Source organism: Betta splendens, chromosome 12 (assembly GCF_900634795.4).
Source record: "Betta splendens chromosome 12, fBetSpl5.4, whole genome shotgun sequence".
In the NCBI taxonomy this organism is placed as follows: domain Eukaryota; kingdom Metazoa; phylum Chordata; class Actinopteri; order Anabantiformes; family Osphronemidae; genus Betta; species Betta splendens.
This window is the reverse complement of record NC_040892.2, coordinates 12,300,299-12,315,792: the sequence shown is the minus strand read 5'-3', so window position 1 is coordinate 12,315,792 and position 15,494 is coordinate 12,300,299. Positions and strand designations below refer to the sequence as shown.

The 15,494-nt window shown below is 42.5% G+C and overlaps 1 protein-coding gene across 8 annotated transcripts in view; it reads left to right on the top strand.

The window, feature by feature from the left end:
* The window catches only part of LOC114867284 (WD repeat-containing protein 7), a 58,210-nt gene that overhangs the window by 31,314 nt on the left and 11,402 nt on the right, over positions 1-15,494 (top strand). For all 8 annotated transcript variants that reach the window (XM_029169850.3, XM_029169849.3, XM_029169847.3 and 5 more), the window contains 2 exons: positions 1,047-1,160; positions 11,555-11,782. In XM_029169850.3, the coding sequence (XP_029025683.1) occupies positions 1,047-1,160; positions 11,555-11,782 (342 nt within the window). The remainder of the gene's footprint in view (positions 1-1,046; positions 1,161-11,554; positions 11,783-15,494) is intronic.

Genomic DNA, 15,494 nt, shown 5'->3' with positions numbered 1-15,494 from the left:
TTATAGAGTGACCACGCAAAGCTCCGTTAAACATAGATGTTTACTGTTCCTGGCCTTTATACAAACTGTTAAGAGACGGCACAACCTGCATGCCTGAATAAGACAAATGAGCTTAGAGTTTATTTACCCTGGCCATTACATCCTATGTATGTCATTTAAATACTAAATCAGTCCTGATGCATCTCTCTAGGTCTGAACCCTGTTACGTTCACACAAGTAAAGCGTGTGTGGCCTTAACTTGAATTTAGTGAATAGGAGAAATATCAGTTGGCCCTTTCGTCCAATTGCAGGAAAGCATTAGCTATATTTTAATTGTGTGTGTGTGTGTGTGTGTGTGTGTGTGTGTGTGTGTGTGTGTGTGTGTGTGTGTGTGTGTGTGTGTGTGTGTGTGTGTGTGTGTGTGTGTGTGTGTGTGTGTGTGTGTGTGTGAGAATGATATGAAGCCATTATGTTGGGCCGTCAGGTGTGTGTGGGGGCAGGTTAATTGGAACATGAAGCATTATGTTAACCACGAATAATCAATGCAATTACACACAGTGTAATTATAGTTTTGTGTTGTTGTTTTCTTGCACTGACCTCATGCACTAGTGTGTAGCGTTAGTATTTGCTAGTTTGTGGGGAGATGTCTGATGTGCATGCGTGTAATTCAATAATTAGACTGTTTCCCCACAGATTATCCTGGTGTCAGCTCCGTTACCTCGATTAATTCATTAGCACAGCATCATTCATTAGCCTGCGCCACTAATGAAAAGCCTCATCTAATTGGCAACGAAGCGATAAGGTTTAAATGAAAACGCTACATTTAGATGTAGTGTGCGCGTGTGCGGGTGTGTGTGCGGGTGTGTGTGTTTCTATTAATTCTCTAGATAACGAGGAGACGTAATCAACCTTTATTAGCTACTTAACCCCAGCAGTGAGCCTGATAATGAGGACCAATGCAGAGATCCAGTTTGATGAGCATTATCAGACCATTACCCTGTGACTGCTCTGTTTCTGTGTTCTATATTTAATATTAACTACCATGTGTTTTTTGTTTTTTTTCTCAGCTGGGGCAACCATGGAGCCCTCCCCTCCAGCCCCTCCCCCTCCCGAGGCTCAGCTCATGGAAACCAAGGCTCCTGAGGAAGAAATGGATGTAGCTGATGATGACATCACAGCAGGTAAGTTCACAAATGAGCAGCATCAAATTTCATGGTTTTTGTTTAAAATACAATTCCTTGATTCTAAGTACTTATATAATGGTCCATGTACTGTATATGTCTGTGATGACTGGTGTTTAGTATGAACCAGAGGCCGAAACCACAGCTGAAACGCTGTATGAGCTCATCTTTAGGAAAAGGTGGTCTTTTTGGAATGACCATTGCTTCGTCTACTGTATTAATATTTAAGGCCCTAAATGATTTTACTATCAACCCGAAGCACTGCATGAGCAGCTCGTCAGCAGAGTGGCAGGAAATCCTTACTTTCATAGTGAACTAAGTGCAGGTCAAGGTCAAGTCCAGGTTTGTTTGCAGGTCTACAGGTATGTATGTATGTCACGGTACCTGCAGTCCACTGAGTGTGTCTGCATGGCAACATTAGACCTTAACACTGGCACCAAGAAGCCTGGAAGGTGATAGCAGCAGCGTGAGCGGCTCTTGGTTAGTGACCTTTTACAACAAACGCCATGTTTGGGATTAGCTTCAGAGGAGACCCGCCGCTCCCTCACACACGACTCGAGTTAGGAAGCTTCGCCATTTCATTGAGGATGAAAAGTGTCCATATGGTTAAAGGGGTGTCTTTTGTTGGCATTGAAACGCTGGAGAGGAAAGCTAGTGGTCAAATGAAGGTATTCTTTGCATTCTTGTCCTCAGTAGCCTGTGAAGCCTCATCTGGTTCAATAGAAGAAACTCATTTATCATTCATATGCTGCTGCTGTTTTGCTCTGGTGACTCTGAATGTGGGTTAATCTTACACTGAGTGTGCGTGAGCGTATGTATGTGAGTGTGTGTGTGTTCTAATGGTGCCCTACAGCCCATGTGTGACCTGCGCGGTGTTAAAAGCAGTCTGGTGTTTAGTGTGCACACTTGCTCTCTCCCCCCACCCATAACACTCACACTCAGACACACTTATTAAGGTGAGAAACGCCTCTCCCCAGGAAGCGACTGACACCTGCAGTACAGGTAGAAACACACACACACACACTTTTCCAGTCCATTTGTCTTGTGTCCACTTTCCCTAACAGAACAGACACGTATCCGTCTGAGCTGTTGTCCACTGGGCACAAACTACACTCAATAACAAACCAAGCCATAAATTTACGTTTATTACTGGTCACAGCACACCAGTTAAATCATGCACACGTGTGTCTGTTAATATAATCTCCATAACAATTAAGCGGACTACAACAAGTGAAGTGAGGCAGAACTTGTTTCATCAGCTGTGGACTGATTTGCCCAGCAGCTCTAACCCGGTCTTACTGCCTCACACACCTTCCTCCCACTACTCCTCCTCTCAGACCAGTCAATATCACAGACATGTCTGACAATTTATCATTTCTCACAGCTCATTTTTTTCCTATTGACAGGAGGGTTGTTACATGCAGTCTCTGCAGTATTAAATCTGTTAGTAGACGCCTCGAACACAGAACACGCTGGCAAGCTTTTCTCCTATTGAGGAAAAGACGTAAACATAGAAAACTTGTTTAACACACTCTTCTGATACAGTAGTCCTGTCTCTGATCCACCGATCTATAAACATTAAGTCATTTGAAACTGTCCATTGAGCAGTAATTACAGCTCCAACTGTTTTTGTTTAGTTTCTAGAAGCATTTTGAGCCGAAAAGAAATTTGCCGTGGCGTTTGTTGATGCAAGATTTACAGTTTTCTACAGTGGGTAATCACAGAACAAGTAATAGTTTAATATTGATCATATTCACTTATATTTAAAACAACACTATCAACAGAACAACTGAGCTGCCGCTATCTGTTGTCAGTCCTCCTCTACAGTGGAGAGAGATATGTTGACAGCCACAGAATCACTTGGCAGCAGGCTGTTACCACGGCGATAGACTCATCACCTCAGTCTACTGTCTCCCCTGACACACACACACACACACACACACACACACACACACACACACACACACACACACACACACACAGGTGACATTAGGTATTGCTCAGTGTCACAGCTGCACACACACACATACACACACACAGTCACACAAAGCTGTCTTTGTGTGTTAACCATAATTATGTCCCTACAATGTCAGGGGACATCATTAGGATCCTCTTGCCCTCTCTCTCTCTCACATACATGTACACAGTTCAGCTGTGTTGGCATGTTGGTGGAGGACATGCAATTGTTACATGACAATCAGAATACTGAGACTCCAAATACCAACATGATTATTCAGTTTGCAGTGTACCTTCATGACTCTGAATGGACAAGCATTCAACAAGGTGTGTGTTGACTAGGTCCACCTTCAAGAAAACCAGTTGGAAGCTACTGTAGTTAACCTTGATTAGTCTACAGGAGAATGTGATTGTCCTCTGCTGTAGGAGGAAACAAGGCTTTTCATGGTTTTGAAACACACTTTTAAATGTGTGATGAGGGCACTGCTGTCAGTAGCAGTTTTTACTGCATCTTCTAGTAAACGAGTCCAGCTTTTCTCAGCTCAGGTTTCCGTACTTTACCCATTTATGTGTATTTTGGTTTTGGATTATTGTCAGTGGAAAATCTTTGTGGTTCTTGCTGTTTCTCCAGCATGATTTAAACAGTAGTACCTCTGATAAGTTCAGAGTTCTGCTGTTCAGAGTATAACAGTAATTCGGCTCTACACTAGAGGGAAGACTGCCTCCATGGACAGAGCGTTTCATCCCTGTGGCTGATAGAGGGTCTCACCCCAGGGAGGTCAAAGGTCCCTGCTGGACACAGTCCCATCACCCCTTCCTTCACATACACTGACAAGCTGATGGACGTTTTGCTTCCTTCAGGATTTAGAGCATCGCACAAGATTTACCCCTAGTGTGTAGGTGGTACCAGTAATGTAGTGCTTAAAAGATCACTTGTCTCTATTTACAAATGAAGTGCATTTAGCTAATAAAATAAATTATTCATTATGCATAAAAATAGACTCAATATTTTTTTATATTCAACCCAGATCCATTTATTCTTCAAATTGTTGGGAAGATGGAAGAGCAGAAGCAGCTAATGGAAGGAACCAGGGTTTTCCCTCTGATTTTCCCTCCTAGAAGTCAGAGGTCAGAGTTCAGGCTGACCCTCACCTCTCTGTGTCATTAGCCCAGTTGTGATTTGGTTAGCTGAAACACTAGTCTCCCCTGCTAATCTAATATCGGCCTCCAGGTTGTTTGGGTCAGATCAAATTTCCTCTCACAACAGATTGAGCTTATGAAGAGATAGATGTTCAGAGCTGCGGCTCTGGGTGCTCTGACTGCTTCTGATGTGTCGCCACCGTTCTGCACAGGGAGAGACCCAGCTGGTGTGTGGGAATATTATTATATTACAGGCCAAAGAGTAAAGGTATTGTCCATATGTTATAAATGTGCAGGAATTTATTTCTGTTGGCAGTATGTTAAAATACTGTCACATAAATTAGTGACAGAACCTACACTATATGTCACACATAGGTCAGTTTAATAATAATTGAATTAATAAAATTCTATGGAAATCCTATAACAGTAGTACTATTTATTACAGTGGACAATTACATAAAAGTGTCTGAATTCATCATTATAGGATGGCAGTGATGATTTTACAGTATATTTACAGTCAGACAAACACAGGAAAGCATTAGATGTCATTAGAAGGCTTTGTCACCCACATACTGTAGCAGAGTGTAATACAATATTCAGTGTCTCACTATACTCTAGATATGATGTTCAATTAACCACCATGAGTGAACATAATAACGAGGAAGCGTCTGTCTCGACAGCTTCTACTCAGCCTGTATTCAGTCCCTCAGTGTCGCGCTCCTGCGTTGCGTTTCTAGCACTAAGATTTACTCCTTTAATGCCTTTTTCGGCAGCTGGATATTAATTAGGTCATTTCTACTATGGAACAGATGCTTCATAAGGGAACCTGCTCGGGTGCATCCTGCTTTTCACATCCTTAAAATGCCTGACGCATGTTTTGACCCCGTGTCTTTCTGTCGTCTGATCACAGTTTGCTCCCGGTCTCTCGCCCGCTCACGTAAACATCTGTCTTACGGCTGAATGGGCGGAGTGATAATGCGCACGTGGAGGGGGATGGGGAGATTGGGTGCGATTGTCTGTGTGTGTCACAGTTTATGAATGTGTCAAAAAGATAAAGCACTGGCCTTGGGCGCGTGTGTGTGTGTGTGTGTGTGTGTGTGTGTGTGTGTGTGTGTGTGTGTGTGTGTGTGTGTGTGTGTGTGTGTGTGTGTGTGTGTGTGTGTGTGTGTGTGTGTGTCTTCGTTCCCGACTGGCAGCCTTCTCATATATTGACCACAGATACACATGGAGTCAAGACAGAAGTGGTGACTCACTGGTTTACTGGGGATTGATTGAATGGCTTATGTTTGTTTACTTACTGACCAACTGCCTGAGACGCTTAATAACTGAATAAAACTGGAACATTTCAGAAATATAACTTTTTGTGAGTAGACACGTTTTCTGTTAAATGCACAGTTATTTTTAAAGAGGAATTTACATGGATTTGAAGTTTCGAAAGTCAGGTTTGTTGAAAAAACTAATTGTTTCTTTTTTAAGCCAGTTTCATATTCTGGGTTTAAAACAAAATAGGTAAAATATTACTGCTTTGTACACACACAGGCCCAAATAAAGCTTTTTAGCTCTCAGGTATCTACAGTACATCAATCTGCTATCGCTTTTATAATGACACATATGAGCTTAAAATGATTCTTTCTATTACAGAATGGTGCTTGTTCGCCTCAGAGATTCAGATCCTTGTTTCATCACACCCTGCATTAAATAAACACACTTTCTAATTAGTTCATATGAAAAAGCACTAAAGCAAAAGGACTTAGCTGTCAGAGCGCTTCTTCCACTGCCACATAAACAGGCTCATCAAGCACCAGCTCCCATCAGTCTTTATCTAGTTTTTCATCTATTTACTAAACCTTTGGCTTCAGATGTTCTCTTTTCACACAGACCTACTCGTTTCAGATTAAGAGCTGATTTCACCTAATACTTTCCCAGTCTGAACAAATAACAGGTTTCCTTTCTTAGTTTCACCACAACCTAGGTGTAAATTGACTTGCTTTCTAAGGCAGAGATTTGTGTTTTTTTCATAGTATGAAATACAATAAAAAATGCAAAGTCTCCTCATATAGTAAATTAGCTTTTTCCAAACAAAAGGCTTTGTTTTTCATCTTTCATGTACATGGAGTCATCTGGGGAGCCAGTTGTCTTTTCTCCCTTTTGTTTTGATGCTCTTTATTTGCTGGGGTTGTAATCTAATTCAGTCAAATGGCTTTGATTTATCACATGAGCAGAGCGGAGTGTGACTAAGCTGTAGTGGCTTTAATAAATATAATTCCATCTTTATGAAGAAGTGCTGTGATGGCGTGCATCCACTGTCTCTGCATTAAGGAAATTATGGTCCAGAGCCGTTCCTCAGATGGCTCCATTAACGACTTGCATGTGACAGCCACAGAGTGTGTATTAAAAACCTGTCAGAACCTAAATGAAACTGCAAAACAAACATAATAATGGATGATTGAAAGAGAAGACCTTAGGCTTTCGTCGTCTTCATGCAGTTATACTGAATTACGAGGGAATGTGAGTGGGAACAGAAGTTGCATTAGTGAACGTGATGCTAAGCACATGCAAAATCCACTTTTGGGACATTCTGGTACATTTCTATGACTCTGGTTCATGTTAACATTCCAGGTGCGTTAGAAGTGGACTCGCTACTTATTTTACATTTTTTTACTTTAGCCTTCTTTATCTACAGGCCTTTTTGAAATGAAAAGTTACAGACTTATTGAGACATCAAGGTCCAATTCTTCATTATTATTTAGCATAAAAAAGGAGGTGCAGGAACCTTTTACGTGTAAAAATAAGACTATGTAATTCTACACAGGCTACATGCGTCTATCTACATGCGCACAGCTTTCCAATTAGATGATCATTCCTGATGTTTGTGTCACTCGGCAGGAACCGCATTGGTGACAGTAATTCACCCAGGTATAAAATCATAGAAAAATAATATACTGAAGAAGCCAGGAGAACTGGTGGCTCAGCAGGGATGCGAGCGGGCTCTGAACCGTGTGCTCCATTTGTTTGTTTCTTGGAGGATGTCGTCCCTCATGCGGATGCCCACTTTGACCCCCCCCCCCCCCCCCCCCCCCCCCCCCCCCCCCCGCGCGCTCTAATTGAAGTGTTTCCAGTGAGCGCAGATAGCTCCTCTGTCTGTGTTTTAAGACGGTAAAATACACTTAACCTTCAGGTGGACTCGGCCGTTGGAAGGGCAGCGACCGTTTCAGGACTCAAATCTTTTTTTCTTTATCAACTTAATTGTGTTTTCAATTATTTCCCGAGATTTTCTGTCTCCTGACATTTGCTGGAAGGGCAGCGTTTACCTGTGACTCTCCCTCCTTTCTCCCGACAACACCTGCGTCCTCCTGTTGGAACTTTTTCTAATCCACAGTCAGTTGTCGAGTTGGATCCCTGTTTGCTGCTTCTGGTTTTATATATGTTCACCTCTTTTACTTTTTAGCCTAAATCTGTTCTCTCACCACTTTAACTGTCTGTCATTCACTTTCTCCACCTCCCTCCATCGTTCTCACGTCAGTTTCCTGCTGCTATTGATCCTCTTAGAGTCCCCGGTGATCAGGTTTTACCAGTCCTCCATTGATTACCAATAGAGACAGAGCTGAGGTGCATGATGGGAAAATGTTGGGGCTGCAGAAATAGAGGGGAGTGATGGGAAGGTTGTTGATTTGTTTTTTCCCCCAGGGTTACTAAAAAGATAAGACGGCATCTTATAGTTTATTTGCCCATGTTAACAGTTTGTTATGACCATATTTCAGCAGTCAGTTATTACATAATGTAAGACAATAAATATATTTCACATTATTATTCATGTTTTGGTATTTGGTGATTTTTTTCACTGTTTAGAAACAAACAAGGAATGGGGCAGCTGCGAGTCTAGTTTGGTCACGAGGATGCTGCAGATACATGTTTTAACAAATTCACTGTTTGGTGGTGGACAATACTGTTATTTACACTGTGCCAATGTTGGTGAGGAAAAAGGGTTTCAGAATGTGCTTTATTTCCCTCTGTTTATGTTGTCTGTTTTTTATGTCAAGCATTTATTTATTTTAAATATAATGGTTATGGCTTACAGCTAATATATAAAAAGTTCAATGTCCTCGGCTCATGGTGTTGCTCTAATCATCCCATTAACTCCTGAGCCCTCAAATGGTCTCAGTGTGATTTAGTAGGAGACACAGTCATAGGGAAACATGTATTCAAGCATATTAATGAAGAGTTGAGAGGAAGGTGCACAAGCAACAGGACTGACTGCAGCCTTGTCAGGGCCGTGAGGTGAAGTCCAATCAATAATTGGGGAGATTCACAGGGAGCAGACTGATGCTGCTTTCCAGGAGCTCCGCTACAACGGTCGCCTTCATGACCATGACTGTAATTCTCTTTATACTCAGTCATTTGCTTTTTTTTCTTATTCCTGGTAAAAATGTTCTATTTTATTGACTTGAAAACAGAAATGTTTTAGGAAAAAAAAACATTTTTAGAAAACCTTTAACGATTAAGGAGCTCTTCAGTTTTTCTGCTCAGCACTTTTTTTTCGTTTCCATATTTCCACAGTTATTGCACAGGCTCCACAGGTTGCTGCATTACACCACCCTGCCATTTTTAATGCATTCCTTCCTTTATGGATAATGTCATTTCAGCCAGAAAGCATTTTTATCCCAATCCATTTCTTGTTTTTATGAAGATTTAGCCGAGCGGAGAAGGGAGTTTGTCCGTTCCCCTCTTTAGTTTATTGGGTTATGTTTGGGAGCAGGTTGGCCAACAAATAGGATTTAGACACAATGTCATTATAATAGATCTGCCAGTTGTGAAGGAAGCGGATCGATAAGCTTCAAAAATCAATCAGGCCGTGCATGCAGCGGGTACACGGACAGGAAGTGATGCTGCCTGTACTACAGAAAACCACATTTCCCAAATGATGGAAGTTCAGGCATCTGTAGGTCTTTAAAAGGTCTGGTGTCATTTTTTTAATGGCACCACTTGTAGGTCAAGTCTTAAAGTACGCAATGCATTTTCACTTCAAACGCAACCTTATTAAAAGTGTTGCCACTTTGGACCAATGTCGGAAATGTGATATTTAAACATGTAACTTCTCACTGGTCCATAGTATTTATTGTAAGTATTGTAAGTAAGTATTGACATGACTCCTACTGTTGTCATTAAACTAACAATGAGTTAGTTAGGTTTAAAGGCTTTGTTCAGGCATATTTTTCAAACTGTTGTTTTTGAAACATCCCACAAATAAATTCCCTTTTTTCTGCCTGCAGTTAGAATTAAAAAATATCCATTTATCGTCTGACTAGGAACTTTTGCTTTGAACAGCTGAAGCCCATATACCTGTACTCTCATGGGAAAGGGGTCAGCTTCATTTGTACCACGAGGTTGCATCACTGAGCAGTTAGCACATCAGCACATGTAAACACATCCACCCTCCTCCTCCACAGACCAATACTGGACCCTCTCAGTCACCTAAAACTAGGCTTACATTATAAGTTACTAAGTGTTTCCTTGAAACCGGCCAATCTGCCTGAATCTGTCTGTCTCCTCCTGTACTTTCTCTTTCTCTAAATCTCAACTTTTTAGAGATTATGGGTTGGAGTTTATCTCTAATTCTGTTATCTACTGGCCCAGTCTGGCCCCAGGGATGGATGCCATCTGTAATCCATTTATCAGAGCCAGCCGCTAGGCCTTCTTCCAAATAACAGCTGGCCTTTAGCAATCTCATTATAAAGAGCATCAGGATATAGTATGGAAATATGGGGGGAGGGGCTCTGGAGGTCTAAAAAAATGGACTTAAGAGCAAATTACAGGACAGAATATGTGAAGCCTGTGTCTTTAGTCCTAGTCATTACTGTATGCGGATATGCTTTTATACTGTAGTGCTTCCCAAAATCCATGTTCATTCCTTGATCTTTTATTGTTTTATCTTTTCTCATTTTTATTCTCCTGCTTTGATTGGTGGATGTATCAGAAATGTGTTTGTATCACCTGTCAGTCAAACACTGCAAAAAGCTGTGATGTCTTATGACTTTGTAGTAGTTCTGTTTGCTCTGTTCTCTTTCCTAGAGAAGGTCATTTTGCAAACAAGACCCTGGTTTGTGGTGAAAATTCCAGCAGAGAGATGAACCTGTAAAGTTGCTCATAGGGTCGAATGAAGACTCTGAATAGACTCAAAGAATGGGGCTAATAACTGAGGCAGATAAACCAAAGATTTTTAATATGATGACTAAGTTTAGCAATAGATTCTACTTTTAATGCTAAATGTGGACTCTGAGGTCAGAGAGATTTATAGTACCATTAAATTAAATGCATTACTTTGCATCATCAAGCCCAACATGGTGTTCCTAATTCCTAAAACTGCCTTAAACGCACACACACACACACACACACACACACACACACACACACACACACACACACACACACACACACACACACATTTTTCTCTCTCGCTCTCTCTCTCTCTCTCTCTTTCTACTGATGTAGCTGTTATTGGGCCTTTGATCCAAGGTGAATAAGGCGCTCTCATCGCCTACTGCGATGCTCATACAGACTCTCACATTTCTGTCCCCCACATTTCTGTGTTCCTCCTGGAGCTGCAGCACTTCCCCACTGTGTAGGCCCTGTTTTATTTTGGGGTCTCTGTGGTGAACACAATAGAAACACACACGCGTGCACACACCCCCCACAAAGGGTTTCCAGTTGCTGTGTCCAGAATGTGCGTGTGTGTTTGCCCTGAGCCTAAAGGCTTTCAGCGGGACAATAAGAAGTGTGCCTGTGTGCCTGTGTGCCTGTGCGTGTGCGTGTGCGTGTGTGTGTGTGTGTGTGTGTGTGTGTGTGTGTGTGTGTGTGTGTGTGTGTGTGTGTGTGTGTGTGTGCGTGTGCGTGTGCGTGTGCGTGTGTGTGTGTGTAAGTAATGGTTAATACCAGGACAATAGAAGTGTGCCTGTTCAGTTGTTATCAGGTCACTAGAGACTCACAGGCCTGCTGCTTTTTTTAACCACCTTTCAGCATGAAAAGGGAAGAAGAGAAAGAAATGAAAAATAATAGAAAGAGGTCCCCCATGCCTTCTTTTCACCAGGCGTATATCTGAGGTGTCAGAATAAGGAAATAACACAGACACTGTCTGTTAGTGAGTTGCTTTTGGTTTGTACTGTATATATTCTTGGCTCAACATCTGCTTATCTTTGTAACATAAGGAAGAAGTGTGATTCCAATTAAATATTAATAAGAGGTTTTTCTTTCATAGCCATTTATACCAAGACTATAGTGTTTGTTTCTCATCTTTCTACCAGGCTGTCTGTCCAACCTTCCACCAAACGCCAAGAAGATCTCCAACTCGTACGAGGAGCGCCGGAAGCAGGCCACCGCCATCGTTCTGCTTGGGGTCATTGGAGCTGAGTTTGGTGCCGAGATTGAGCCGCCCAAGGGTTTGGCTCGGGCTCGGGCCAGCATGCAGGCACCCGAGGGCTTTGGGCTGACGAGTAGTGGATCGTCCAACTACTCACTGGCCAGACACACGTGTAAGTATAGAGAACACGCTCACTACATACAGTACAGTAGTAATACGTCACTTATGGTTTATCCAAATAAAACACATAAATGTACAAAGTAGAAATTTCATGTGTGAAGAGAGACATTGATCTTCAGCCACCAAACCGGACACGTTAAGGAGCTTGGCCCCGAGTCCGACATACAGCCGGCACTCACTCGCTGGGCCCAGCCTATGCCACGCTCCACCTGCAGCACTGGACCGATGGGCATCAAACCTGCACTAAGCTGCTCCTCAGCTCTGAGCTGTGATTAGTGGTGACAGAGTCTGTCCTCTCGCTGATAGGCTGTGGAGCATGGTGCTCAGCTCACCTTCGTGGGCACATACAAAGAGGTCCAGCTCACAAACGCTCATGTCTACTATTTACCTCTAGTGTAAAACTAAAGTGGAGGTCGCTACCTGCACATCTGTCTTTCATTCCTGCTGAAACCAAACAGAACATAATCTGTCTTTTAGTTCAACAATGTTCAAGTTTAGTGATTTGAGTGAGTATAGTATAGTCAGTATATGTGGGCATTGAACAAATGACTGATGGCGTTTGCTTCTCTTTGAGGATACTTCTTCTAGCTTTCACTGCTCTGAGGCGGAGGTGCATATGATGGACTGGAAATATGGGAATCAATAGGAGCCAGATGGTGTGCATGCGCATAATTGAGAAGAAGCTGGAATGGTCTAGTTGTGAGGGGTAGAGGTGCTGGAGGTGTGTGATGGAGGCCGGTGAGCCTCAGGGAGTAGCTGGGAAAAACAAGAAGAACTGAGGAATCTGAGAAACCCATCCAGAACCTGCTCCTCGGCACCACCAGCCCTCTGTCTGTAATTAGTTATTAGGCTCAGGTAGCCATTTACAAGCTGCAGGATCCTATCTGGTTGGTTGCATGTTCATTTAGCCTCTCTAGGTTTATTGTTCTCATTTTCCCTGCTCTCCTCTCCCTCCTTTCTCTCTCTCTGCACGCTCTCGTTTCTGTGTTGTGAAATTGAAAGATGGATTGGTGTTGTTGGCCTCCTGTGCTGCGTTTGATGAATGAGAGCTGTCTACCCAGAAACAGGTGGATGCAGTAGTCTGTACTGCAGAGAACAGATTGATGTTTTCATGTGGCAAAATGGGGGGAAATGTAGGGAAGGACGAGGTTTAGGCCTTGGAATGAGCATTTTAAATGAAGGAAGAGGGAACAGGTGAACACAGAGGGAGGATGATCCGACTGGACACTCAGCTGTTCAAACTCTGAGTGACTGAGTGGAGTAATGCTCAGTGGAAATGTCACATCTCAAGTAGCTTCCGAAGCCCATCCACTGTGAACGGTGGCATTTTGAATCATTCATGACAGCTGATTGGAAATTGAGTTTCATTCGGTATTATAGAACATTGAACAGTGGAAATACCAGGAACAAAAAACAAAAATACCAAAATAAAAAGCTTTACATTTGAGGGTGGGGCATAAATGAAGAAGGCAGAAAGCTTAGGAAGGGGAGACTGTGGAAGATGTAGTCAATGTCACAATGCTATGCAGTACCAACATTCAAAAGGGAGAAGGAAGCCTCAGTAATATTTGATATTAAATATACAATTTAAATGTAAATTAACTTTATACCAGTTGTACAGTAGAAAACATTTTCACCACCTTTTTGGGAAATTTCTCTCCAAGACGTGCTTTTCTTGTGCTTGTTCCTAGCATTTAGAACAGAATCAAACCTGAAACAGTATTCAGGTTCTGCTGTGCACATTGTGCGGCTGATATCCAAATTCTACTTCTGTTTCATTCTTCTTCTATTGTGTTTCCTTCTCAGCCAGTTTTCGAGTCATTGTGGCTCCTTTTGTGTGTGTGTGTGTTTTTTCCCCCTCTCTCCTCGCTCTGCAGCCAGTTTCATCCAGCGCTCCTCCACCAGCCAAGTCCCCAGCATTGATTTACCTTCACCTCTCATTTAGGCTGAAGCACAGAGAAGGGAAGAAGGGGCAGGGCACAGGGGGGAAACAAAGTAAAAAGCCTGTTAGCGCTCGACTCGGCCTGCTAAACTTTACACGTCACTAATCTGCCACTGTTTCACACTCCGTGCTCCCCTCTCTTCCTCCGCCCGCCTCCTCTCCTTCCTTTCTCCCCTCTCCTGCTCTAATTGCACTGTGTTAATGTGACATGTTTACTGCACTAACTAACAGCTCATTATGGCCGACTGATGCTTTGTCAATAGCTATTGGTTGGTTTGGGCCCAGGTTTGCTCTTAATCAAAGATGCCCACCATGAGGAATAGACCTGAGTGTGGAACTCTCTTACTTCCTGCACACTGACTAATCGCAGAGAGACAATTAGAGCACTTACAGTTAACGGCCATCTTTGCTTAAGAAAAAAAAAACTGTAAATGTGGATGTTAATGTTTTAAAGATGCACGTCCACGCTGCGCACACCTGCCCACACACAGTAGATGTCTCTCGCAACAGCATTGACCTCATGACCCCTGAAGCCCCCCTTGTCCTGGAGGCGGCTGCTAGAAGGCTGTGTTACAAACAGGACTCTTCTCCTCACCCTCTTCCCATTCACTCGGTTTATTTTATTTTTTAAATTACCCTTCGTTTTTTTGTTTTTTTTATCAATACTTGATTTTCTAACAGATACATTAGAGCAAAGCATGATTAGTGTCTAGTTTGGAAGCAGTCAAATGTTAAATCCAGATTCTACAGCTCAAGGGGTGTCATAGTTCACCATCAGTCGAGGAAGTTACAACCTGTTTGCAGTTTGTCGACAACTTAAAGCTTAATTTCAATGTGGCCTCAATATTTTGTTATATTCACTAGAGGTCAAAGGTTATTTGACACAACATCCTGCTGGTATTTATGTTTATATTGTGACAAAAACTTGATTTTCTCCCTCACTGCATGTTGATCTGAGTTTTAATTGGTTCTTCAATCTTTTAATTGCTTCATTTGCAGCATCGTAACCACACTCGTGATCTGCATGACGAACGCATTGTTTCTCTATAAGAGCCACAGCGGCCAGCGTCAGCGCCATTGTTTATCTGAGTCTGAGTCCATGAAGGCAGAGCAGCGATGCTAACACACTTAGTGCTCTATCTGTCACTGCTCATATGCTTTATAGCAGTCATAGCCTGCAATGCTAACATGCTTAACCTGCAGCCATATCTTTCATAGCTCCATCTATAGGTTTGCCATTTACGGTGGACTGATGATGAAATGCCAGCAGATCCAGATGATGAGATTAGCGATAGGAGGAGGTTTAGAGCCACCACAGGATAATAAATACCTAAACAAAACGGCCTGGATCTTATAGTATGGTTCTTCACATTACAACTGCTTAACACTTGCATTACAAGCAAGTGTATATCAAGCTGTATTATATTTGGTAGTGGACAACAGAGGAAGAAAAGAGTCTCGATACATTTATTTTCACAGGTACAGTCCCTGACTGAAAAATGCATTTATAATAACCTAATTTATAAGAAAAATAATCACAGACCGGAACAAAAGGCTCATGAGCCCACATCACTTAACAAAATGCTGCACAGGGAAGATTCTGAATCTGCTACAAGCTCTGGACCTGCAGGGAAGGAGGCGTTGGGGGGGATGGGAGCCTGTGTGTGTGTGTGTGTGTGTGTGTGTGTGTGTGTGTGTGTGTGTGTGTGTGTGTGTGTGTGTGTGTGTGTGTGTGTGTGTGTGTGTGTGTGTGTGTGTGTGT